General features: G+C 52.1%; 1 protein-coding gene across 9 annotated transcripts in view; it reads right to left on the reverse strand.

The window, feature by feature from the left end:
- The window catches only part of PCNT (pericentrin), a 103,309-nt gene that overhangs the window by 56,613 nt on the left and 20,300 nt on the right, over positions 1-26,396 (reverse strand). For all 9 annotated transcript variants that reach the window (XM_061193758.1, XM_061193763.1, XM_061193760.1 and 6 more), the window contains exons 9-16: positions 26,094-26,299; positions 23,418-23,869; positions 21,611-22,133; positions 12,365-12,490; positions 8,785-8,931; positions 3,444-3,595; positions 1,618-1,748; positions 1,289-1,527 (exon numbers count right to left, since the gene is read on the reverse strand). In XM_061193758.1, the coding sequence (XP_061049741.1) occupies positions 1,289-1,527; positions 1,618-1,748; positions 3,444-3,595; positions 8,785-8,931; positions 12,365-12,490; positions 21,611-22,133; positions 23,418-23,869; positions 26,094-26,299 (1,976 nt within the window). The remainder of the gene's footprint in view (positions 1-1,288; positions 1,528-1,617; positions 1,749-3,443; positions 3,596-8,784; positions 8,932-12,364; positions 12,491-21,610; positions 22,134-23,417; positions 23,870-26,093; positions 26,300-26,396) is intronic.

The raw sequence follows: 26,396 nt of genomic DNA on the forward strand, positions 1-26,396 counted from the left end.
GGATGCCCCCCCTTCCCAGGCACAGCCCGGGGCCCCAACCTCACCTTCCTCCTGAGCTCCCCTGGTGGGCATGTCCAGGCTGAAGCCCCCAGGCCACCCACAGGCTGGAGGGCCCAGATTAATCTCTGAATTCAAAATGCCTACACCCAGCTGTCCTGACCGACAACTCAGCACCTGGCCCGGGCCTCCTCAGCCTCCCCCTGCGTGTAACCAACTCTGACCCTTCCGGCCCCAGCCTCTAAGGAAACCTGTTGGTTTTACCTTGAAAACAGCCCCTGGCGCCACCTCTCCTCATGCCCTGCTGTGGGCTGCCCGCCCGAGTTCTCGGCTGCCGCTGCCCCCTCCTGCAGCCAGCGGTCCTCGGGCAGCCCCACCACTGACCCCAACCTGAACAGGGGCTCCTCACTCCCCTCTGGCCGCTGCCCTGTGCCAACTCCCACCTCCCCTGCTTCCCCGCTTACACACCCAGGTGCCCCTGCAGAGCACACACTGGGGGCAGTGGGGACGCAGGGCCGCGGGCCAGGTCAGACTGCAGACCGGACGGCGTCTGTTCCGTTAACTGCGCTTGGGGACAATCAAAAGCACCTGATTGTTTATCATCAGATGCTGCCCAACTCTGTCCGGTTTCTGAGAGAAGATGGGACGAAACCACAGGAGGAACTTCAGGGCTCGACACTGTGGCTCTACCTGCATTCGCACCTCAATGTTTCTGAGACGTGAACAGCGATGCTTCACGTGAAAATGCTTATTTTTTAACTGGGCAACTTTGGGAAAAGGCTCTCTATTGCTTTCCAAGTTTTCCTACTTAATGCCTCTGCTAATTGTCTGAAACATTCTAAAAGGTTAACAAAAAAATTCCCGTCTTCAGTAATAATCTCTAAACATAAGTGTATTCAACATAGAATTAAAATGGTGTACAAGGTGCAGTAAAAGAGGCTGAACAGACATGATCTAAATTAAGTGCACTGAGGTTTTACTTTTCATTCACAGCAAGCCTACTTCCCCAAGAATTGCGGCTCAGAAAAGACTCCTATTTGAGGAAAACCTGTGGGCGAACCTCCCTGCGGGTAACAGGCTCAGGACGACACCCGGCAGAGAGAGGAGAGAAAGAAATCAGACCCGCCTGGAGAGAGAAAACCTCCCGTCTCGCCCGAAGGGTCTGGTGGAGGACTGGAAACCCTGACTGCACAGCACCCGGCAGGCCCCTGGGGCCACCCACCGACGCCCCGCCCGCCCCTTCAGCCTGTCACCCTCCTCTGCAGAGGGAGGCCGAGGGGCCGCGTCTCACCTGCCTGGTGGAGTCCAGGACCATCTCCAGGAGGCCGTCCACCGCCAGGCCCAGGCTCCGGAAGACCCTCCTGACGGGCTGCTCACACTCCAGCGTGCTTTCCGGGCTCATGAAGAAGCTCTCACAGACGTGACTGCTAATCTCGGCCACTGACGACGTCTCGGCACGCTCGGGCGACGCGCCGTCCGGCTCCGGCAGGGCCGCGTCGAGCCCAGGCCACGCCTCGTCCAGTGCCGGGGCTACAAGCGAGCAGACACAGAAGCCGCGCTGCCAGGAGGACGCCCGGCGGCCGGCCTGGGGGCTGTGGGCACAGGGCTGTCGGCACTCACCCGCAGGCGGGCTCTCGTCCTCCAGGCAGAGCCCCACGCGCTCGCCGATGCGGCTCCTCAGGGCAACGGCGGCCTTGAGCGTCTCCCCAAACAGACCCAGCAGCCTCCTCAGGGCGTCCCGGAGCGCTCTCCTGAGAGGGGCACACGGGGCAGCGTCAGCCGAGACCCCGCCCGGCTGACGGCACGCGAGCAGCGCTGTGGGTGACCTAAGCGCCCCTCTCCTGCAGGCCTGCGCCCAGCCCGCACCCGGGCTTCGTCCAGGGCCCTCCTCCCAGCTGCTCTCCCCGCAGCGGCGCCGCCACGAGCTGCACAGACCCAGCCTGCGCCACGGCACAGCCTCCCCGGCTCTCGGGAGCAGAGCTGGGCGCCGACGTGGCCCCTCCGGCTCCACCCTCTCAGGAGACACCGGCTCCAAAGTCCAAGTCACCCCTCGCCCACAGCCCACCAGCATGGGAAGGCGCCGTGTCTCCCCGTGTCTCTCTCTGGGGCCACACAAACCACGGAGTTTGGGGGGTTTGGTTCCCCTAGGACAGGAGTCCTGTCTTTGAGCTGCATCCTCCCAGACCAGCCCTTCCAGCTGCGGGGCGTCGTCTGGGGCACGGTGACCCCACCCAGGACATGGCTCCGGTGCCCACGAGACGTCAGGGCTTGGCCACCCCCATCCGCCTGCGGCTCACACCCCTCCCTTGGGCCCAGCACAGGGCAATGCCACTCAAGACACAGGAAGAGCTGCCCCTCGGGAAGCTGACACCCGAGGTCGGGGCCAGAGACAGTGAGAAAGGGACGCGGGGATGTGAGGGGCGGGGGCAGGAGGGGGCAGACTGCAAACGGCGGGCCCGACAGCCCCTGCTGCCGCCCAGGCCCCTCGGAGGGAGCGTGCGGGGAGGGCGTAAGGACCACCCCGAGACGGGCTCGGGCAGGCGGTGTCTGCTTTGCTCTGAGAGAAAATGCCAGAAGGCCCCAGCCCCCCCTCCTCCTTGGGCCCCGTCCAGGCCATGCCGACCCCTGGTCCCTGAGGAGTCTCATGAACTCCAAACTCTCGTGGGTGTCGGGGCATCTCACCTGCCAGCACGCCCCCCGAACGCCTAGGGGCCTCTGCTTTCTGCCAGCCCCCCGAGTGCAGGGCCAGGCCTGACACGTCCTGCCCTGCACTCCCCTCATCGAGCCGCAAGGCAGCTGGACACAGCACGCAAGGTCCTCACGGAGATAATGAAGCCGTGAAAGACTGAACGGAGAGACCAAGCCCACGTGAGCAGCACCCGCCCTCCGCACAGCAGCCCTCCCCCGTCTCCTCTGACCCTCAGCGCTGCATACACGGTAGCGCCGCGGTGCTGAGGGCGAGGGTCCAGGGGCAGCGGGGACCCCAGACCAGCAGGGACAGGCCAAGAGATGCACAAAGGGGCCCAGAGAGGCCGGCCAGTGAGCTGCACCTTCCCGGGTGACGCTGAGCCAATGGCCCCGACAGGCAAAGACGAGAGCGTCTCCTGACATCAGGCAAACACAACTGAACAGCTCACTCGAGAACCACACGAGAAGCAGAGCTAAAACCTGCCTAGCGCCAGGTGGGAAACTATTTCCTAAATAAGACTCCCAAACAAACAAGAAAAGGGACGGGTCAGTAACTGCCTTCATAGCAGCATCAAATCTTGTAACCTGGCAAAATGGAAAGGTTTGGCAAAGCGAGGTGGTGGGTATGTGGGTGCCACGACTCAGCGCTCGTCTTGAAGTTTAAGACCCTCCTGGACGAGAGGACCCACGCAGCACAGGGTCCCATCCGCCGGGTGCCAACACGCACTCCAGCCCGAGAAGCAGAGGCGGCCACTGACCTCTCGCCGTGGGACAGGTCGATGTCGGACTTGAGCATTGAGATGAGAGTTGTGCCCTCCTGGTTCTCCCTTTCCCGCCTTTGCTGAAGCCTCTCCAGTTCGGAATGGCGCTCTTCTATCTCGCGACTTAAGGATAAAATCTGGTCTTTTAGCTGTTGAAGAAAAATTGTTAAAGCTTTAGTTAAGACAATGTAGTTAAAAATAAGTTTCTGTAAGGAACTTTCTTTATCCAAGAGCAGGTTTGTGGTTTGTGGGATGGAGAAAACGGATGATGGGACACCAGCGTGGGGTCCATAAAGTACACAAAACACAGGCCAGAGGAAAAAGAAGGGTGTAATTTTGAAACCAATTTACTGAAGAGAACAAAAGGAACAGAAAACAGTTTCAATGTTGTGCATAGAGGGAACTTGGGAAAAAAGTGTGGCTCCTATAAACCACTGGGCCATACAGGTCGCTGGAAAAATGAAAGAAAATGGAATAAGTAAACAGAGAATGGCAAGTTTCAAGATGGCAAACAATGACCAAAAAATGGACAAAAGAGACACAGAAGATGAACTGCATGCCCAGATGGCTCGAGGCTGGGGCGGCCCCAGATGCCAGGGTGTGGCTGGTGGTGGGTTCCACGCAGAGAGCCTGTGGACGGCAGACCCTTCCTCTGCTGGTCCTGCTCCCTCATCTGCATTCCTATCAAATCTTCCTCCACTTACAATGGGATTACATCCCAATACACCCATCCTAAACTGCAAATACCATACATCGAAAATGCATTTAAGGACTTCCCTGGTGGCACAGTGGTTAAGAATCAGCCTACCAATGCAGGGGACATGGGTTTGAGCCCTGGTCCGGGAAGATCCCACATGCCGTGGAGCAACTAAGCCCGTGCGCCACAACTACTGATCCTGTGCTCTAGAGCCCGCGAGCCACAACTACTGAAGCCCACGAGCCACAACTATTGAAGCCCGCGTGCCTCGAGCCTGCGCTCCACAACAAAAGAAGCCACTGCAATGAGAAGCCCGTGCACTGCAACGAAAGAGTAGCCCCCGCTCGCCGCAACTAGAGAAAGCCCGCGCGCAGCAATGACCAACTCAGCCAAAACTAAATAATTAATTTTAAAAAAAAGGAAATGCATTTAATACACCTGTGAATGAAAAGGGTTACCTGCCATATCAGTAAACAAAGGATGTTGCAGCCATCAAGCCACCACAGCTGCCCGGACAGTGAGCCCTGAGCGGGCTCAGGATGGGAAAACACAGGATACTGGCCCCAGGTAGAGGAGATGCAGATCAAAAAATGATTTCAGTGAGCCCAGACTTTGCTTCTTCCCGTATATAGAAAAGCGCTAAATTCATTAACTTGAGATGCCTGGTTTCTTTAATTAACAGTAATCTTTTGAAAAGGAAAAGCAGAGCGGCTGGCTGTCTTGGTCCAGAATGGCTGTCAGCGTATCCGTCGTTCACCTTTCTGGTCGTGTGGCTGACGGGGAGCTGTGGCTGCCCTGCCCAGCATCACAGGAGAGAACCGGACCACATATCACTAGCCCAGGAAAAGATAAAAATCCAAAATTCAAAATTCAAAGTACTGTTCCTACTGAATGTGCACTTCTTTCACACCATCATAAGTCAAAAAATCCTAAGTCAAACGACTGTAAGTCAGGGACTGTCTGTACTCAACAAGTTAATAGAGTTAATTCATCCATGAAGAACATTTGTTCATCAAAAGATGACAAAAGGGGAAAAAACCCCTACAAATTAGAAGAAATCCAGAAATACAAAAAAAAAATCCCTAAATCAGTAAGAAAAACACAAACAACTGTTTTAAATAGAAAAATGGCCAAAGATACAAAAAAGCGTTTCACAGAAAGGGAAACACAAATGGATCACAAACATAGTAACAGATGCGCATCTCATCAGCAAATTAAGACCACCGAGAGACACCATTTCGTTGCCACAAAATTGGCAAAAATTAAAAAGTAAGAACATTCCAGGAGAGGATGTGGAGTAACAGGAGCTCGAGTGCACGACTGGTGGAACCACCCAGAAACAGCCTTGGGGTTACCCACCAGGGGCAGAACCCCACAACTGGGACACGCACGTCTAGGTTTAAGAAGCTCCTGCACATCTGTGGTAAGAGGTGTGTGTAGGAAACTCAGGGCAGCTTTATTCATAATGGCAGAAAGATAGAAACAAGCCCAAGTCCACCAATGAGCACACACGCAACGGATGCCATTCGGCAGCTTGGATGGCGGGTACGGCCCCACCAGCGCCGTCTGTGAACCTCCAGTCAACACGGCACGAGAGAGGCCAGTACCCACCCCCTTGTGACGGCCGGAAAGGGCTGAGGCTCAACAGCAGCGTGTCCGGGAATAAACACACCAGTGAGCAAGGAACCAGTAACAGTCAGAAGGGTGGTTGCCTCGGCGGGGGCAGGGGGCGGGGGGTCTCTTGAGGTGCTTAACGTGGGTGGTGGGACACCATTCCTTACTCCTCAGTATTACTTTAAGCGAACATGTACATTTTAAGGACACCTGTAAGATAATTTCACAGTGGAAACAACTTCCCGCAGAGTCTGGTTTCCTGAAGGGTCACGCGCCCTCCTCCGACTGGGGAGCCTCTGGGCAGCGGGACGCACAGCCCGGCCTACTGGCCCACGGGAGTCGCCTCCACGTGCCCACACGAGGGCCTCCCCCACTCCTGGTGCCTCTCAGTCTTCCCTCCCCACCTTCTCTCACACTCCTGCCATCAAGCTACCATCCCCCCTTTTTAAAGGTAAATCACTATGTATGTTTTACAATTTCTCTCTTCATTCAGAATTTAACATTTCTTTTCAACTGTACTAATACTTTTCTTAGGATTGTTATTGTTTCTGGTCCTTGAGGTATAAAATCGCAGAGGCTTTGAATGGTGTATCTCTAACCCTATTTTGCCCACAAGCCATGTTAATTTTACTATTTCGTACAGAATGAGTTTTTTTAAGAATGCGTATCATGTATCAGCAGAAATGCCTGGCATATTGAAGAACAAGCTTAAGAAATACTTCGAAAGGCTCGTTGTTCCTCATGGAACCCCCTCCTGCCTAAGCCCTGGCGCCGTCCTTGCTCCCCTGCATGTGCCTCCCACCCTCCTGCCTTCTCGTGGCTGGGCTCCCAGCACAGGAGGGGCCTCTGCAGCCAGGAACATGCCCCTTGATGGGCAGCTAATGACTGACCTCCACAGATACATGCTGCCCTGAATCTGGCTGGGAGTGACTCTGACATCTTTGGTACCAAATTAAGTCAGACGCACCCATGTGCAATGTTTACAGTCAGAAGGCCTGGCTCCACCACTTGACAGCCACGGACTTTGAGCAAATTAACGGAACCTCTCCTGGGCCTCAGTGTCCTGAGAGGGAGAGAGCTGCACAGAAATGAGAAAATTCTACATCTAATGTGCTTAGTGCGGTGCCTGCACATATTCCTAAGAAAACTGTGCCTCCAGTGTATGAATAAGTTCAAATCCAGCGACCCTGTATGATGATAAAGTCAAAGAAAGCAGCAGTACTATTATGACGCTGAAAGATCACACAGTGGGACTATCTCTAAAAACAGTATAAATACACATCCGTATTTTCAATAATAATAATGAAAAAAACCCAATTCAAAAATTGTCAAGGACCTCAGCCATAAAAAAAAAATGAAATAATGCCATTTGCAGCAACATGGATAGACCTAGAGAGTATTATGTTTAGTGAAATAAGTCAGACAGAGAAAGAAAAATACTGTATGATATCACTTATATGTGGAATCTAAGAAAATGATACAAATGAACTTATTTACAAAACAGAAATAGACTCTCAGACATGGAGATATATTAGGAGTTTGGGATTAATATGTACACACTACTGTATATAAGATAACCAAAAGGGACCTACTGTATAGCACAGAAAACTACATTCAATATCTTGTAATTACCTATAAGGGAAAAGAATCTGAAAAAGTATATATATACACTTTATATATATATACACACACACACATATGTATATACATATATATATATAACTGAGTTACTCTGCTATACAGTTGAAACTAACACAACATTGTAAATTAACTGTACTTCAATAGAAAAAAATTGTCAAGGACCTGAACAGACAAAAATGGCCAATAAACCCATGAAAAGATGTCCAACATCACCAGTCAATAGGGAAATGCAAATAAAAACAAGATATCACCTCACATCCATTATGATGGCTATTATTTTAAAAAATGGAAAAAAAAAAAATGAAAAACAACAAGTATTGACAAGAATGCAGAAAAACTGGAACACTTGCGCACTATTGGTGGAAATGCACAATGCCACAGCTGCTGTGGAAAACAGTTTAGCAGTTCCTCAAAAAGTTAAAGACAGAATTATCATATGACCCATCAACTCTGTTCTTAGATATATACCCCAAAAAATCAAAAGCAGGGACTGAAGCAAATACTTGCACCCCAGTGTTCACAGCAGCATTATGCACAACAGCCAAAAGGAAGAGACAACCATTAACAGATGTCCATCAACAGATGAACAGATAAACAAAATATGGTGTCTATATACAATGGAATAATATTAGTCAGCCATAAAAAGCCATGAATGTTGATACACGCACAACATGGATGGACCTTGAGGACATTATGCTAAGTGAAAGAAGTCAAACACAAAAGAACATATATTGTATGATTCCTCTGAAATGAGATCCCTCGAGGAGTCAAATTCACAAAGGCAGAAAGTACAGTGCTGGGTACCAGGGCAGGATGGAGGGGGATGGGAGTTATTATTTTTTTAAATTAATTAATTGATTAATTTATTTTTGGCTGCATTGGGGTCTTTGTTGCTGCGTGCGTGCTTTCTCTAGTTGCAGCGAGTTGCGGTGCACGGGCTTCTCATTGCGGTGGCTTCTCTTGTTGTGGAGCACAAGCTCTAGGCGTGTGGGCTTCAGTAGTTGTGGCACACGGGCTCAGTAGTTGTGGCTCGCAGGCTCTAGAGTGCAGGCTCAGTAGTTGTAGCGCACGGGCATAGTTGCTCCGCGGCATGTGGGATCTTCCCAGACCAGGGATCGAACCTGTGTCCCCTGCATTGGCAGGCAGATTCTTAACCACTACGCCACCAGGGAAGCCCAGGAATTATTTTTAATGAGGACAGAGCTTCTACTTGGGATGATGAACAAGTTCTGGAAATGGATAGTGGCGATACTTGCACAATACTGTGAATGTGGTTAATGCCACTAAACTGTACACTTAAAATGGTTGAAATGGTAAATATTATGTTATGCATATTTTACCATACACAAAAAAAGAATTAACAAAGAAAAGATGCATCCCACATACCTGCAGAATTTGGTTATTCTTCTCCTGAAGCTGCAGAGACAAAGACTCTTTCTCTTTTTGGTAAAGAGACTGTGCCTGCTCACGCTCAAGTTTATGTATCGCCTCTTTTTCATGCAAAGCAGCTTTCTTTTCACTTTCAAATTCACCCTGTACAAAAGCACATTATTAACAACAACAAAAAATGCCATTAAGTTATAAAATTATCCTTGCTCCATTTCTCTGCTGTTCACTAGAATTTAGTTCATTCAACAAATACTTATTGATTCCGTATTCTGTGCCAAGAACAATGATCAAAAAGGCCAAGGCCACTATCCCCAGTGAACATGCGTTCAAATGTGCTTATCATATAGAATACAAAAGAAACAGCCTGCTACCTTTCCCAATGGTCACGTTAAGAAATTCTCCATCATCAGGGTATCATGACCATCAAAATCCAAGATATTTAGAAACCTAACTTCCTCTGGTTTTAAAAAATAAACCCTGTTTCTTCTTAAATAATAAAAAATATTTTTTAATAATGTTCACCTAATGAGTTAAAATACATTAATGAAATAAGCTTTTTTTTTTTTTAACTACAGATATAGCACTTCCAGAATGGCAGAATAAGGACCTTCAAAAATCCACTCCTCTACAAGAGCACCAAGAACACTGGCAAAAACTGTCAAAATCAACTTTTTCATAGCTCTGGAAATTAAAGTGTTTAGTAAAAACAAAGGCTGAGTCGCCATCAGAACAGGAAGCTTTGGGTGTTTGAACCTGCCCTAATCCCATCACTCCAGTCTCTGGGATAGCCTTGAAAATGCAGCCCAGGGAATTCCCTGGTGGTCCAGTGGTTAAGACCATTTCAAGCTTTCACTGCTGTGGGCCCCAGCGTTCAACCAGGGTTCAATCTCTGATCAGGGAACCCACCAAAAAAAAAAAAAAAGAAAGAAAATGCAGCCCAGCAACTATGGGGGGAGGAGGAGAAGAATGGGTTTGCAGCTCCACCAAAGCACCACCACCAACTGTCACTAACTGACCTGACTGGCAGCTCACTGAAAAGCTCCGTTCTCAAAGCTGGTTTTTTATCGGATCTGATTCAGAACTCACCTCAACAATCCTGTGCCCAAGCCATTTGGCAAAAACAATTAGCAGCAACTGTTTAACATCTCAGCGGCCTGAGGCAGTGATAACAATTGGAGCTAATAAGAGGCTGATCAAAAAACTTAAAAGGAAGTGAAAGCTAAGGCAGAGATGTATACTGCCTGCCACAGCATTGAAGGCATGCCCCCAACCAGAGCCCCACAATAAAGAGATAAAATTATAAAATGAAACCAAATAGATATTCTGAAGCTGAAAAGCACAATTACTGAAATAAAAGTTTCACTAGAGGGACTCAACAGCAGATTCAAGTGGGTAGAAGAATCAGCAAACATGAAGACAGGTCAAATGAGATTATTCATTCTGGGGAACAAAAAAAAAAAGAAAAAAGAAATAAAGTAAGTAGGCTCACAGGCCTCTAGGACATCCTCAAAGACCAACATACACATCATGAGAGTCCCAGAGGAAAGGACAAAGGGAACAGGGCAAAAGAATACTTGAAGATAACATGCCTAAAAACTTTGCAAATTTGATGAAAAATATTAATCTTTACATAGAAGAAGCTCAACGAACTCCAAGTAGGATAAACTCAGAGATCCACACCTGGACACATCGTAATCAAACTGCTGAGAGACAAAGAAAATCTAGAAAGCGGCAAGAAGCAAGCAATTTATTTTGTCTTTTATATTTATGTGTATAGTTTGTAATTCTTTTTTCTATGTAATTTAGAAGACAAATGCATAAAGAACAAGCATAAAGTGTATATAGATGCTCTTTGTATGACAATATTAGCACAAAGGAGGAAGGAAGGAAGGAAGGAATGAAGCTATATCGAAGAATAATGTTGTGAACTATTAAAATTAAGTTGGTATTAATCTGAACCATATTGTTATAAAATGTTCAATGTAATGCCCAGGGCAGGCACTAACAAAATTAAAAGCAAACAAACAAAAAACAAAATAAAAACAAAAATCAAAAAAATATAGAAAAATAAACATCAAGGAAATCAAAACAAAAGAAGGCAGTAATGGAGATTTAGAGGAACAAAAGAGACAGAAGATATATAGAAAGCAAACAGCAAGTACTGATACACCCTACAACATATATGAACCTAGAAAACATTATTCTAAGTGAAAGAAGCCAAACACAAAAGGCCACATTTTGTATGATTCAACTTCTATAAAATGTTCAGAAAAGGCAACTCCACAGAAGCGGAGAGTAGATCAGTGGTTGCCAGGGGCTGGGGGAGGGAAGAGACTGCTAACGGGTGGGGGGTTTCTTTTGTGGTGACGTAAATGTTCTGGAATTAGACAGCAACAGGAGTTGTACAACTTTGTGAATATACTGCAGACCACCGAACTGTATATTTCAAAAAGTGTGATTTTTATGATATGTGCATTATATCTCAATAACGTTGTAATTAAAAACAAAACAAAACCACAGTAAAAATCATTGTGAGAAGTAGTGCTGAATGCTCACTCATCCTGTACAGACACCCTTCCATGGCAACAGGCCCCTTGAAGCAAGAAAAGGCTTGACGTGGCCGCTGCTGAGTCACCAAAGCAAGGCCATGAGCAGGGCTCAGATTTTCCCAGGCTTAAATACAGCCGGCTCTTTACCATGGGGTTGGACAGTGTGGGTCCACTTACATTCAGATTGTTTCTTTTGGGCCGTGCCGCGCAGCATGGGGGATCTTACCTCCCTGACCAGGGATCGAACCCGGGCCCCCTGCACTGGGAGCGTGGAGTCTTAGCCACTGGACCGCAGGCAAGCGCCATGGATTTTGTTTCAATGGTAAACACTACAGCACCACACGATCCGTGGCTGGTTGAATCTGCAGATGCACAGTAATGGCGGAAACGGAGGAGCCACATGTACCGAGGGCCAACTATCAATTAAACGCAGATTCTCAACTGTGTAGAGAGTCGGCACCCTTAATTCCGTGTTGGTTAAGGGTCAACTATTTGATGACAATTTCTTAAAAGAAAAGGAATGCGGGCTTCCCTGGTGGTGCAGTGGTTGAGAATCTGCCTGCCAATGCAGGGGACACGGGTTCGAGCCCCGGTCTGGGAAGATCCCACATGCCGCGGAGCAGCTAGGCCCGTGAGCCACAACTACTGAGCCTGCACGTCTGGAGCCTGTGCTCCGCAACAAGAGAGGCCGCGATAGTGAGAGGCCCGCGCACCGCGATGAAGAGTGGCCCCCGCTTGCCACAACTAGAGAAAGCCCTCGCACAGAAACGAAGACCCAACACAGTCAAAAATAAAAATAAATAAATAAATTAAAAGTAACATTTAAAAAAAAAAAAGAAAAAGAATGCTAACTAGTCAATTTAAATATAAAAATGAAAGAAAAATAGTTGCCTTGAAAAATCTGTTTCTAAGACAATGAAAATGTGTTTTAATTTTGCATATCAGAATTAATTTAGAATAAATTTTTCTTACTTACTTTGCAGGTGAGAAAGGATAGCAATGAAATAGATCACTCTTAACCCCAGTACCTTTAACTGTGTGACCTGCTGCTCCAGCAGCGCCTCTGACTGACACTTCAGCAGTTCAATCTCCTCTTGACAGCAGAGCCGCTGCTTCTCCTTCTCCTCTTCCAGCTCCGCAGGAACCGAAGTGCCCTGCTTGAGTGGGGAGGAAGGTCAACACTGGGCCTTGACCATGTGCGTAGATCTGTGGTGAGGCTGGAACTCAGCTTATTCCACATATTTTCACTGTGACGACACGCAGCAGTCAGGTTATAGCTCATAGAAAACTTCAAGTCACTCTTTGTGGGCTCTGGATTCTCACCTCAGTCACAAGCATCAGCAAATGGGGTTTGCACAGCACAACACTGAAACTATACTTTCAAGTTCTAGAGACCATTTCTGAATTAACACAGAACATTTTTATAAACTTCCTCTCCTGGAATAGGTTTAATTCAATCCTTTAAAAGGAAGAATCAAGTGCAATTTCAAGTTAGGACGTGTGGCAGTTCCCAAAGCCCTTTAACTGTCTCATCTGCACCACACAACCACTTCATGGGAAGGACGGGGTTCACCCAGATGGTTCACAGCCAGGAAGGAAGCTGCAGCCCTGACAGTAACAGGATTTGACCAGGGATGCTGGTTCCGTGTGTGCCAACCACAAAATGCTAGTGAACAAGAACAAAACCCCGAATGCCAACGGGCACCACAGATCGGCAGGGCAAGGCCAAGGGAGAGGAGGACAAGCCACACTCCCTTTCCCCAAAAACAGACCCTAGGACACTGAAGGATGCTGGGAAAAATAAGAAAACATCAATACCCAAGAAGAGGCAAATCCCCCAAGGCACATGATAAACATGAATCACAGCGGACCGCTCTTTGGGCGCCAGCGCCCCGGCACAGGCATCCGCACTCCTCCCTCTCAGCACCTTCGGCAAACAGGTCCTGAGGGCAGACCCCGCACGCTCGCTCGCCTGCCTGTTAAATGCTCTGGTTGATAGATCGAAGCGTAAACACCTGCTTCTTGAAAAACCTGATTGAGCCACAGATCACATTCTTCAGGGAAAAATCTTTCACGGAAGCCAAACGTATACAAACAGATAAAAGTGAACTTCTGTTTGGGGTCAGGGTCGGAGTCCAAGAGCACCCCACGCCCCCGCGTGCCTCGAGTCCCGGGACCTGCAAGCTGTGCTGCACACGCGAGAGTCCGGGCCCGGGGCTCAGGCTGCTCTTTCTGGCCACGGGGTCCTTCCAGGCCTTGGGGTCACTGCCCACAAACGGAGAGGACGGAGGGTGGGTGCTGTACGGAGCTGTGGCTGGAAGGGGGAAGGAAGAACCAGCCCACCGATGCCAAGCCCCTGGGTCGTATGCCCCACTGAGGCCCCACGGGCCCCAGCACAGAGCTGCCCTCGCTACAGGGAGTGGGAGCCAAGCACAGGACTTGTTTCCCAACCTTCACTGTCTCAGCAAGGGTTTCCAGGCAGCTGGCAGAGACACGCCAAGTCCAGCAAGACGTCCCAAACATAGTCAGGAGCAGCAGGCACACAGCGCCCCTCCCAGGCGCCCTGTGGGTGGGGGAGATCACCCTAACCTGACACCTGCGAGGGGCAGTGGGGACACCGTGACCTGTTCTGCCCAGTGTGCCCCCAGGTCTGGAGCAGGACTTCGCAGAATGCACCAGGCCGAGGCCAGTGTGGCGGAGCAGGACACAGTCAGGAGAGGCCACAGACGGCATCGCGCATTCAGCCCCGCGACCTGGAAGCCTCAGCACCCCAGGGCTGGCTGCGCGACCTTGGCCCCCACGACCTGACCGGACAGGCTCAGAGGGGGTTTTACTTGTGCCACTCCCTGTACCCCCTCAAGACCTCCTTACACACAATCGTTCTATTTCCAGCCTGACTAAACTCTCTTTAATCTGTTCTAAATGATAAAGTCAATATAAGAAAAAGATGTTTTTAGAAACTTATTCTCGAGTTTCTCTGAAAATCCACAGAATTACGTGGGAAGTGTCAATATATATTTTAATCATTTAAAAAACATAACGAATACACTTAAAGAAAAAAAAATAAGTAGTTTTGCACAAAGAATACCAACATAGTATTAAGAATAAATTCAACTGATAATGAATTAAAGACATTCAAACTATATCTAAAATAACCACAGGTTCTCTTAATATTTTTTAAAAATCATATGAACAGATTTTTTTCCCCCAAGAAGAGATGACACTGCCTGGGCAATCAATCGTGGTCATACGATGGTTGACTCTTGTTTTCCTTCCACTGCTTAGTGCTACCAATATAAGGGTGATTTCTTTGCAGGACACGTATCTCTAAGAAAAGGAAATGAAGCTTACGTTTTCAGAGAACTTTTCTCACAACCAAACTCCAAAGGGAACTAACCTGAAAAATAATCCAATCGCTTCACAAGCACTGGGTAAACAACTCTTCTGATAAGTGACACTGCTTTTCAAACAGGTGCAGAGATATTTGTGGCCCAGATAAAACCCATTCACAGAGGAAGAACAGCACGTCCCTGCTATTTTGGGGACAATGACCACAGCATCCCAGGAGACACCCAGCAAGGCTTCATGGAGTATCTGCCTGTGAGGAGAGCCTGAGGGAAGATGGTAGGAGGAAGAGGCCACCGCCTGGAACTATTCTCACCAAGACATGGACCTGAATCCCATCCCGTGTGTAGACTGCTGACACGTTTCCAGGGAATAAGGGGGAAATGTCAGCCAATGTCACAGGAAGCAGTAAAAACAGATTCAGCACAACTCAGCCCCTACGTGGATCCCAATTTGACCAGCCACAGGTAGAGACTGGAACTTAGGCTGGATATGTGATGAAATTAAGGGATTACTGTTAATTCTGCAGGTTAGCATGGAGCATGTTATGGTATATTTGGGCGGCTAATGCACTGAGATTGGCACATACCCATGGGCAGTCAGATTCTGAGCTGTTCTCTGTTTCTGTATATGTTGAAATTTTCTCCAATAAAAAGTGAAAATAAAATAGGGGAAGAAACTGCATATCCCACCTTCCCACAAACCCAGATGTTTTCTCCTGTGAAATGAGCTAGACAAAAAAGGTCACTTAAACAGTATCTAATATTCACATCCTTAGAAGCAAAGTAAAAGAATGACATACTTGAACAAACAACTAGAAAAATATTTCCCAAATGATCTCAGCGCTCTGAAGAGAGTCAACATGGAAGTACAAAAATGCCGAACCGAAGAGCAGGACACATGTCACGACCAGATAACAGAACCATCAGAGTGAACAAACAGGATCCAACAAAGTTTCTTTGGAGGGAGGATTGTAAGTCAGTAAATACCAGGGAAGGCCAGCAGCAGAGTCTGACTCTTCAGAGGATTAGAAAATGAAACTCAGACACCTCCACAGGTCAGCAGGTCTCAGGGGAGCGCCCCAGAAGAGGAGGACGTTGCTCACAAGGGCACGAGAGCAACGAGAGCAACGAGAGCACGAGAGCACCGAGAGCACGAGAGCAACGAGAGCACGAGAGCAACGAGAGCAACGAGAGCACGAGAGCAACGAGAGCAACGAGAGCACGAGAGCAACGAGAGCAACGAGAGCACGAGAGCAACGAGAGCACGAGAGCACCGAGAGCACCGAGAGCACGAGAGCAACGAGAGCAACGAGAGCACGAGAGCAACGAGAGCACGAGAGCAACGAGAGCACGAGAGCAACGAGAGCAACGAGAGCAACGAGAGCACGAGAGCAACGAGAGCACGAGAGCACGAGAGCAACGAGAGCAACGAGAGCACGAGAGCACCGAGAGCACGAGAGCACGAGAGCAACGAGAGCAACGAGAGCAACGAGAGCACGAGAGCACCGAGAGCACGAGAGCACGAGAGCAACGAGAGCAACGAGAGCAACGAGAGCAACGAGAGCAACGAGAGCAACGAGAGCAACGAGAGCGATTGGGCTGCGGCCAGGACCACCGTCTCCTCCACAGTGCCTGCAGCAAGCACCGTCCCCGCAGCCACTTGACCCTTCTGTAATGGCCCCTCAGGACTGAACTCGAGGGGCTGGGGCACTTAGGACACCGCAGGGACAGAATGCGGGCTGCGGCGGTGAGGGTGACCTCGGGTGGCCTCAGCCTGCAGCGGCTTGAAGCAGGATTTCAGTTCCCGACCAGAGACTGAGGTTGGGCAGCGGCAGTGAGAGCGCTGAATCCTGGCCACTGGACCACCAGGGACCAGCGGCCAGTGACAAGGCCCTGGCCCGTCAGCTATGAAAAAATGAATTTCCGCAGAGAGACGGAAAGTAGTGAAGCAAGTAAAGTGTTTATTAGAAGGAAAAAGAGTACAGTAGACACACAGGCGGGCTCAGAGAGAAAGTCACGCCCTCATGGCAGTTTGAATCACTTTCGTGGGCATTTCTTCTGGGTTTCCTTTGACCAACCATCTTGCTCTGCCTGGTTCTGAGTCTGTATTTGGTGTATCTCAAGGTCCTCCCATGCGTGCGTGCACATCTCTTAGCCAAGATGGATTCCAGCGAAGAGGCCTATGGGTAGTTGGCATCACTTACTATGAGGTGGCGCCCCTCCCTTTTGGACCTCCAAGGAGCCCTTCTGCGCATGTGTAGTCGGGAGGGTCTCCTTGACTTCGAGAATGAGGCCTATGTGGTCTCTTATCTTCTATCTGGGCAGGGCCCAGCCTCCTCCATCATCCTGCTTTTATGGAGCTTCTGTCCACAGGGGAGAAACTGTTCAGCCTGGGGCCCATCTACCTCCTGCCTCAAGGGAACACTGAGGGGACGCTGAAGAGACACTGAGGGGACACAGGGGCTGAGGGGACGCTGAGGGGGCTGAGGGGACACTGAGGGGACACAGGGGGTTGAGGGGACGCTGAGGGGGATGAGGAGACACTGAAGGGACATTGAAGGGGCTGAGGGATGCTGAGGGGACACGGGGGCTGAGGGCATGCTGAAGGGACACAGGGGGCTGAGGGGAAGCTGAGGGGACACTGAGGGGGCTAAGGGGACACTGAGGGGACACAGGAGGCTGAGGGGACGCTGAGGGGGCTGAGGGGACGCTGAGGGGACACTGAGGTGACGCTGAGGGGACACGGGGGCTGAGGGGACGCTGAGGGGGCTGAAGGGACACTGAGGGGACACAGGAGGCTGAAGGGACGCTGAGGGGGCTGAGGGGACGCTGAGGGGACACTGAGGTGACGCTGAGGGGACACGGGGGCTGAGGGCATGCTGAGGGGACGCTGAGGGGGCTGAGGGAGTTTTGTCCTCTGTAATGAAACCCGAGTAAGAGGACACTGTGAAGAGAAGACGGCCTGCGTGACGTCACCCGTGGCCAGCGGCGCGTCTGGGCTCAGCCGGGTTACCGGGTCTCTCCGAGCGCTCGCGGACACGGGCTCCCTGGGTGTGGATCCCTCCCGTCCTCATTCCCCAAACACGGGAAACCTGGATTCAGGGCATCTCAGGGTCCAAGGGGCAAACCAAGAAAAATGCCAACTCCCAGACTTTTCAGCCAAACAAAAGGGATAAATGTCATATTTATGCTTCCCTTTATTTTTCTCCGATCCACTAATTCTCATTCTGGGAACTTCCACGTGAAAAAACAGTTTAAATGCTAATTTCAGATCAGTCAACATGTACACACACAGCTAAGAGCACTGACTATTAACCTAGGAAACCCAGGCGAATGCCAGGCCTCATTCTACGGTTGAAATGAGCTATTAACATGTCCTTTTGAAAAGCCCCACAGAAAAAGTACCTACAAAAATTTATAACCCCAATAAGTTTGTACATATGCTTCACAAAAAACACCAGTTATCCTTACCCCCAGAAAGACCAGAAGATGCGGAGACACAAGTATTTCAAATCTAAGAACACCAAGGCAGAAGGGCCTCAGGGGCGTCCAGCCAAGTGTCCTCAGATGGACTCCAGGGGTTTTGTAAGCCCTGCGAGGACGGTGTGCAGAATTCCGTGCATACACGCATGTCTGCACGTGTGCTACGCGTGTGCACTACACACATGCAGGGCGGGCAGGCGGGGCAGTGACACCACGTGGGGCCTGGCTGCATGGCGTCCACACACACCTCTGCCATCCTGTGTCAATGCGAAGGGCACTGAGGGGTGTGAGCCCCACATGGGTCACGAGAACCCAGGCCAGGTCCCAGCCTCCATGGCAGCCCCACATATTCAAGAAGATTCCAACTGCTTTGTTAAGACTCCACTGTAACCTCGACCTCGCAATTCGACATGTTGCTTATACACATGGTGACGCGCTACGTTTAAAAATCCAAAGAAGTGGGCATTCCCTGGGGGTCCAGTGGTTAGGACTCGGCGCTTTCACTGCCTGGCCCCGGGTTCAATCCCTGGTCAGGGAACTAAGATCCTGCAAGCCGCCCAGAGGAAACAAAAAAAAAAGAAAAAAAATCTAAACGAGAGCCCATAGCGTGTGCCGATCCCTAAGAGCACCTGCTGGGGGGGTGGTTCTGCGTGGACACACGCCACCCACACACCCAAGCAGCCCGCCTGCTCCATCCTCCTCCACAGCCCCCACCTCCTCCGGCCTCCCCTGGGTCCAGAGGCACGGGCCCTCTCCCTGGCCCCAGCAGACCCCCGACACCGCCCGCCCCCAGGCTCCCCGCGAGCCTCGGTCAACCTAGAGCAGGGCAGCTGCCTCCACCAAACGGCCCCCGTGGGACAGATCCGGGCACTTTGCCGCTGTCCTGCCCTCCAGGGGCCCTGCCCTCGGTCAGGTCCTTACTGCCCACCTGACCTCCGAGATCCTAGCGACACTGCGTGGCAGGGCCATGGGCACCTCGGCAACAACTGCCCTGAAGAGGTTTGCAGGACGGGGCCCCTGGCAGCAAAACCCTTCCGGGTGCGCTGCCCTGGAGCCCTGGTCTGTGCACCGCTCTGGGCCCGGGCCGCCGCTGAGAAGAGCGCAAGCGTGAGGAGCGCAGCACGTGGCACGCGCTCCACAGGGGACGCACCGTGGGCTATGCAGGGCACAGGGCGCGGGGCCGTGAGTCCCGGACGGAGGGGCCGTCCCGGAAGGCAGGGCTCATGGAGAAAATGACTTGACGAAAGGGAGGCAAGAGTGGGAGTTGCCAGGCGGGGGACAAGGCCAAGTTCAGAGGAGGTCACAGCCAGGGTGTTCCAGAAACTGCCAGGCAGCAGGTGTCTGGCGCCACGAGAACAAAGAAGACAGGACATTGGGCCAGAGGACACTTGGTCGGAGTCTGTGCAGGGCTGTGCCCCCGGGTTGCACCATGGGCCCCGGGGTTTTGGGGTGCAGCACGGGACGCAGAGGACATGGAGCACCTGCCGGGCACCTTGCACAGGCAGCCCCTGAGGGACCCCACAGGTCCCACACAGCTGAGCGCAGGCCCCGGGCCCTCTTGGCAGGTGTGAGGCCTGCCCAGCGTCCACCCCACTGCGGGCCTCACAGATGCCCCGAGGGCTCGGATCACGAGGAGAAGCCTCAGGAGGCCCAGCGGCTTTGCTGATGTCACCGGCACCCCCGTGGCGGCCAGAGTCTGACCCCCAGGCCATCCCTGAAGCCACAGCTGCCCAGAAGGAACCTGTGGGGGCCCCCTCCTGCGGAGCCTCCCGCACCTGCATCTCGGCCACATGCCCGCCCTTGAGCTCCTGCAGGGCTGCTTTTTGCTGCTGCCCCAGGGGCAGGTCCTCAGCAGGCCACACCAGCTCCACCTGCAGACAGCCAGTCCACAGGGCACTGTCCCCCACACGCCTGTCCTGCCACCCACACACACCTCCCACCTGCAAGGTGGGAAACACTCCACGTGCTTCCTACAAGCGCGTTTTACACTAATAAAATTAAGCCATGGTTTAAAATACATAGCTTTCTCATGTAAAAAATGCGTACTTCTCCCTCTTGATATTCTTTTAGAACTTCATTTTCTTCAAACCCTATAATCCGAGGGAATCTAATTTAAATTCACAGGCTGGGAACAAGCCCCCTTCCCCAGGCATCCATCTGCATGGGAGGAAACCGAAGCTGACACTGAGAGCTCGCTGGACTGGCCTGGGGGCACCACAGCCCTCCAAATTCACACCGAAAGGACAACTCCCAGGGAGGGGCTGCGACCCCTGCCCTGGGGCCCGACTTCAAGGACAGGCCCGACTTCAAGGACAGGCCCGAGGCTCACAACCTCAGCTGGAATGTGCTCAGCCCTCGAGGAATTTGTTCAAGATCTCGCCTGCAGGGACTTCCCTGGCGGTCCAGTGGCTAAGGCTCAGAGCTCCCAATGCAGGGGGCCCGGGTCCAATCCCTGGTCAGGGAACTAGATCCCACATGCCGCAACTAACAGTTCTCACGCCACAACTAAAGATCCCACACGCGGCAACAAAGATCCCGCGTGCCACAACTAAGACCCAGTGCAGCCAAATAAATAAATAAATAAATAAACATTTTTTTAAAAAAGGAAAAGATTTCGCCCGCAGACCACACAGAACAGGCAGAGCCGAAGCATAAAATGAAGCCACCACACCTCTCAGCACTAGGCTGTCTTTTTCCTTCTATCCTTAAACAAGCTAAACCAGGAGCAAAGGACAAAACCCCCCTGGGAACATCTCATAAAGCACGTCTCAGTCACGAGCGAAGGTTCTACCTGGTACTTGTGTTCTCACAAGGCTGAGATTTCCTGCTTTGTAATATGGAATATCTACTTCTTAAATACGTGACTAAAGTATGAAGGTGCCAGAACAGGGTCATTCCTGAGTGCCTGGCGTGCACACCGGGCCCAACGGGCACAGAGCAGCCTGTCCCCACACTGAATTCCCGCTACGTGACCACGTTCTAGCCAAATAAATGCGTCCTATTCATGATGTACGAGTGCCATGGGTCTGCAGATGAGGAAAGGGGAGCGCTGGCCAGGGCAATGGGGCCGTCTCCAGAAGCTCCTTTCATACTACAGCTGAAAGCACCTGCCAAGGGGACAGTCGCTGCTCTTGACACAGGACAGAGGGTTTAATCTCACAGAAATCGGTAGCGGCCCCGAGGAGCACTCTGAACCCTTTGAAATCTCACAGGGAACGCCGTACGCAGGCACAGGCGCACGTTTTTCCAGGATCAGAGATCCAAAGCCTTCAACAAGGAGCCTGTGACCAAAAAACGCGTAAAACTCACTGTTCTGTACCCGCCTGAACCCCACCGCTGTCCCTGGGACACACACACACACACACACACACACACACGTGCAGCTGACACACATGGGCAACAGAAGACACCAGTCCTGGGGAAGGGCGAAGCCCCGCACCTCACCTGGCGAGCTCCGCGCAGCCGGGAGGCTCTCACACCCTCCACGTGCTCTGTGCTCACTCCCGCTGCCAGGCCGTCCTCTGTGGACGGAGGCTCTTCACCGTGTCTCAGCCTCAGCTTCTCTAACACCCGAGTCAAGACCACGTGGTGAGAAGCGTCCTCTTCCTGCAGCTGCTCCTCCAGGCCCCGCAAGGTCTGCACCTCAGACAGGTAACGCGACTCCAAAGCGTCCAGGCGTGACGCGTGTCTGCTCTCCAAAGCACTCATCTCCGCAGCGTGTTTTGTCTGCAGCTCAGCCACGCGGGCTTCTGAGAGAGCCCACCACTCCCGCTCCAAAGAAGCCCTCAGTGCATCCACCTCGGCCTGGTGCCGGGTCTCCAGCTCCGCCGTCAAGGACAGGACGTGCTGCTGGTGTCGCTCCTGAAGCAGCTGGAGCTCGCGGGCGTGCTTCTCCCGGGCCTCCCGCAGGAAGGCGTCTTGCTCTGCGGCGAGTTTCCCTGTGATTTCTCGACGTTCTTCTAAGAACCTGCGGAGACAAGCCAAGTGAACACGGAGACCCAACGTGCAGCCACAAAAGCATCAACCTCACACTTCTCACAGGAGGCACCGCTTTCTACCGGTGAGACCATCGTGCCCAGATTTCACCTGCTCTTCCACCTCCCTGGGCTGTAAATGGTCTGAGCCCCACTGCCAGCCGTGAGCGGAGAGCGAAGGGGCCCACGAAGCCAGAGGAGCTCAGAGGCCAGAGCCCAGGTGTCCCCAGCCACAGACTGAAGTACAGGACACAGGACCCCCAGCAAGAAACCACACACACATTTCCACAGACACCACAAGGAAGCAGGTGTGACCGCTCCTCGGCAAGGAGAGGACCTCAACAGGGAAGGGGCAGCAGCATCGTCTACAGGAGCCAACAGGGCTGCAAAGAGCATTCAAAAGACCCCCAAAACCCCTTCTGGGTGAATTAGGGGCATGAATTAAATGAGTTGCAGGTGACCCTGGCTGGCAAACACAGAAGCAGGGAGACACCCCTCTAACTGAAGCACCCAGCACCCCAGCAGAACAGGGAAGAATCTCTACGGGGCGCCCATTCCATGTTAGTGCCACGTGGTGCGTTCAGGTGAGTGACAAGAGCTGGGATGGGTTTCAGGTACTAACTGTGCACCAGACACCACGAAAGCCTTTCCACTGATCAGCCCATGCAGGAGGGCACGAAGGCCTCATGAGTTTGTCCACCGTGCCTGCGTCCTTCCAGCTCACACAGTGGGTCAGGATTTGAACTCAGTTCTCAGACCCCAGAGCAGAAGCTCTTGTACCTGCCTCGTGACGCTGGGGAGCAGCTGCCCCATGAGAAGCAGCAAAACCAACAGCAGCTCCAGTGACACCAGGACTCACCAACACCCCTGGTCACTACAGCCCCGACGTGCAAGGAGGCAGCAAACCAAATCACATTCTAAATCTATTTAAAACTTCAGGGTGTACGTACATAGTTCAGACAAACTTTTTTTTTTTAATCTGTTTGAGTTCAAAATACACAAGAAACTTCAGAAATGAACCACACGTCCTTATGATAAATGAGGCTGAAGTTCTGCTACTGAAACTGTAAACCGTGCAAAGAACACAAACGCCCATCAAAGATGCATGCAGGGCAGCGTGGATCACGGGACGGGGGCTCCACAGGAAGGACGGGGAGGCCGCTGCCGCCAGCAGGTCCCGCAGCCCCAAGAGCCACGCGCGCCCTCCTGGGGACCGGCCTCACCCAGCCAGGCGGGCGGCTCCGTGCCGAACAGGCGGCCACAGGAACGTCACGCACCTGTCCTGGGCCAGCTGCGGCTGGAGCGCACAGTCCTCCTTCAGGCGGTCCCGGTCCGTGGGGGCCGGACCGCCGCCCAGCTCCCGGCCACACCGGTGGCACTGCAGAGGCTCGTCCCCCGAGAGCCCCAGCTCCAGCTGCCTCAGGCGGCCCTGCTGCTCCACCAGCGACCCCTCCAGGTCCAGGATCTGGGCCGCCTGCTGGTCCTGAAGCTGCCTCATTTCGGCTTCTCGCAGCTCAAACCTGTGCATCAGGGACAGCTTCTCGGACTCAGCCTGCTCCCGCAGGTCGAGGAGCCCCTGCGCCAGCCTCTCTTCAGCCCCTCTCCTCAGGTCCTCACTTGTGGCTTTCCACTCGGCCTCTCTCTCGCCGAGTTCTCGTTTCATTAACTCAATCTTCTCCTTAGCACTCTTCAGTGCTTCCTGGTGAGCTTCAACTAAAGTACATTTCACCTGCAGAAAGCACAGTTTTATTTAAGAAGGAGGAAATTAAATGAAAAGATCACTGGCAGCAACGACCCAAATCCATCTCTGAAGAGAGAGAAGTTCCACAACATACAAGCACTAGTTCCATAACGTATTGCACTGAACAGAGCAATGGCAGTGTTTCTCATCCTGATGGGAATAAGGGAGCCTAAAATGCACAAATCTAAGACTGTTTGCTTAAGTAAGACGTGTCCGCATCCCGGCACCTGGCCCCGTCTGTTAGCTCTGGGGCTGGCAGGTCTGGACACACACGCGAAGGGGAGCTCCTCTGCGGTGCCAAGACCAGCCCAGGGGATCAGACACGTAAGGGGCCTCCCGTCAAGGGAAGGCCAACCCCCCAGACAGAGGAACCACCACCAGCCAGGACGGAGCCACAGGAGAGCAGCAAACAGCGCCAGGCCAAGCCTCTGGACTTGCACAATGAACGTTCCAGGTTCTACAAGGGACCTGAGCAACAGACTGAAACCAACACCCTTAAAGGTGTCATGTGAAAAGGGAGGTGAACCAGAAAGCTGAACACACACAAATATCCTAATTTTCAAAAAAGGAAAGAAAGGTCAACAGACTACCGATCATCATCAAAAAGAAACAAAACCAAACCAAAAAGGTTTGTGAGATTGACCTCAACCCTGTATTCAAGTTATTAAAGCTTAGGGCCTGCTCTTAGTGATGGCTGAGAATCAGCTCTCATCAGAGACAACAACTGCAGACTCTGGATAAAATCCAAGAGATCCCGGGGTGGGGGGAGGTGTGTGGGGCGGGGGGGCCGGGGGGTGGTCTGACACCCAGAATGAGGAAACGGCCTGGGTCACCGACCTGTTGGTGCTGTGCACATAGAAATCTTACTTGTTTGAACCAGAGGAGCTGGGAGGTGAGGGGGGAAAGCCCACTAGGACAGAGGCAGAGCAGGAGAGCTGCAGAATCTGTGACTGAATCCAGCCCAGCTCTCAGGCTGGTCCCCGGTCATACACGCGCGAGCAGACTCCAGAGCACAGCCAAGGCCAGGAGGACTGAAGGGCCCAGCACGGAGAAGATGGGGAGGCGACTGGCCTCGGAAGGGGGCGGGGGCGGGGCGGTCTCCTGGGACTGAACCCTTAACCCGTGGGGTCGGCACTAACCCCAGGAGATACCGTCAAAGGTAAAATGGACAGAAAAACGTACTCCATCGAAGAAAATGCAAACGAAGGTTGGAATGACTACACTGGTAAAAGAGCAGGTAGATTTCAATACAAAGAAACTACAGGACAGAAAGGGGACATTTCATTAATGATAAAAGGGTACATTTCTCAGGAAGGCATAACAATCATAAATGTGTAATAACGGAACCATAAAATACTTAAAGTGAAAACTGAGAGAACTGAAGGGGGAGAGAGATAATTCCACACACCCCTCTTAATAATTTACGTAAGGAGATAAAATGGTGGTTCAGGAAATACATATACACCTGAACGTCAAAAGCCTTCAAGGAGAGTCTGTCCTTCAGGGAATGGTGCCTGAGAAGGTCGTGTGCCAAGGCAGACGGCCGGCGAGCGAGCCACCCGCCGTGGGGCCGCGGGCCTCCCACAAACCTGTCCGAGCCTGCTCTGCCCTCGTCCGCACCCCCAGCGCCTCAGTGTGGGGACAGCACGTGATCCGCCTTGCCGGTAACAGTAGCTTCCTATGCAACTGCTCTGATGGAGGAGGAACCCCAGGGAGGCTTCGCGGGGAAGACCAGGGGCGACAGCAGCACCTCCCAGATGGTCACCCTGGGCCGCTCGGAGGGAACACGAGAGAAAGTCACCTCCACTCCGCTCCTCCGAACTGCGGTGAGGCTCGCCAGTAATTTAAGGGAGGGGTCTCATCACCGCGTGCGTCCGCGGCTGCACGACCACCAGTCAGCGAGAAGAGCCTGGAGCTCAGGACACCACAGAAGACACAGTGGATGAGGCCTGAAGGTGGCCTCGCCAACCACCCTGGCGCCCCTTGAGGACCCCGGCCAGTTCCCCTGAGCACTGGAGGCACCTGTAAAGAGCGCACTCGGGCCCCGGCTCAGGTGGCATCCCATCCCGACCACGAGGAAGGCACCCAGCAAGCAAATGCTGCTCCAGGTGGCGGGCGTGCTGGACCTCGGGGGCTTGCGCTGACCCCGGCCGGTTAACACAAGGCCCCGGTGGACGTGGGAAGTGCAGAGTGGTGACGTGTTTCAACTTACTTTCTCCAAGTCCTCTTTTAGGCGGATTTCATGCTGCAATTTCTCATGTAAATTTCTATTTTCTACTTTTAAGACGTCGATTTCTTCCTTGAGCTCCCTCGGAAGAAGCAGGAGATGAGCCTTGTGCATGGTTTCCAGACCCAAGTCTCCGGCTGCCACCTCCAAGGCCGTGCTGTGTGCACACAGGAGGGGCACCCGGGCGAGCTCTGCAGGGGACCAGGGGGCAGGACCGTCAGGCTGACCCGCAACTCAGGCTAGACACCGACCTTCAGAAGCCTCAGACAACTGCAGGAAGACCCTGAA

The sequence above is a fragment of the Eubalaena glacialis genome, chromosome 6 (assembly GCF_028564815.1).
Source record: "Eubalaena glacialis isolate mEubGla1 chromosome 6, mEubGla1.1.hap2.+ XY, whole genome shotgun sequence".
Taxonomy (NCBI): domain Eukaryota; kingdom Metazoa; phylum Chordata; class Mammalia; order Artiodactyla; family Balaenidae; genus Eubalaena; species Eubalaena glacialis.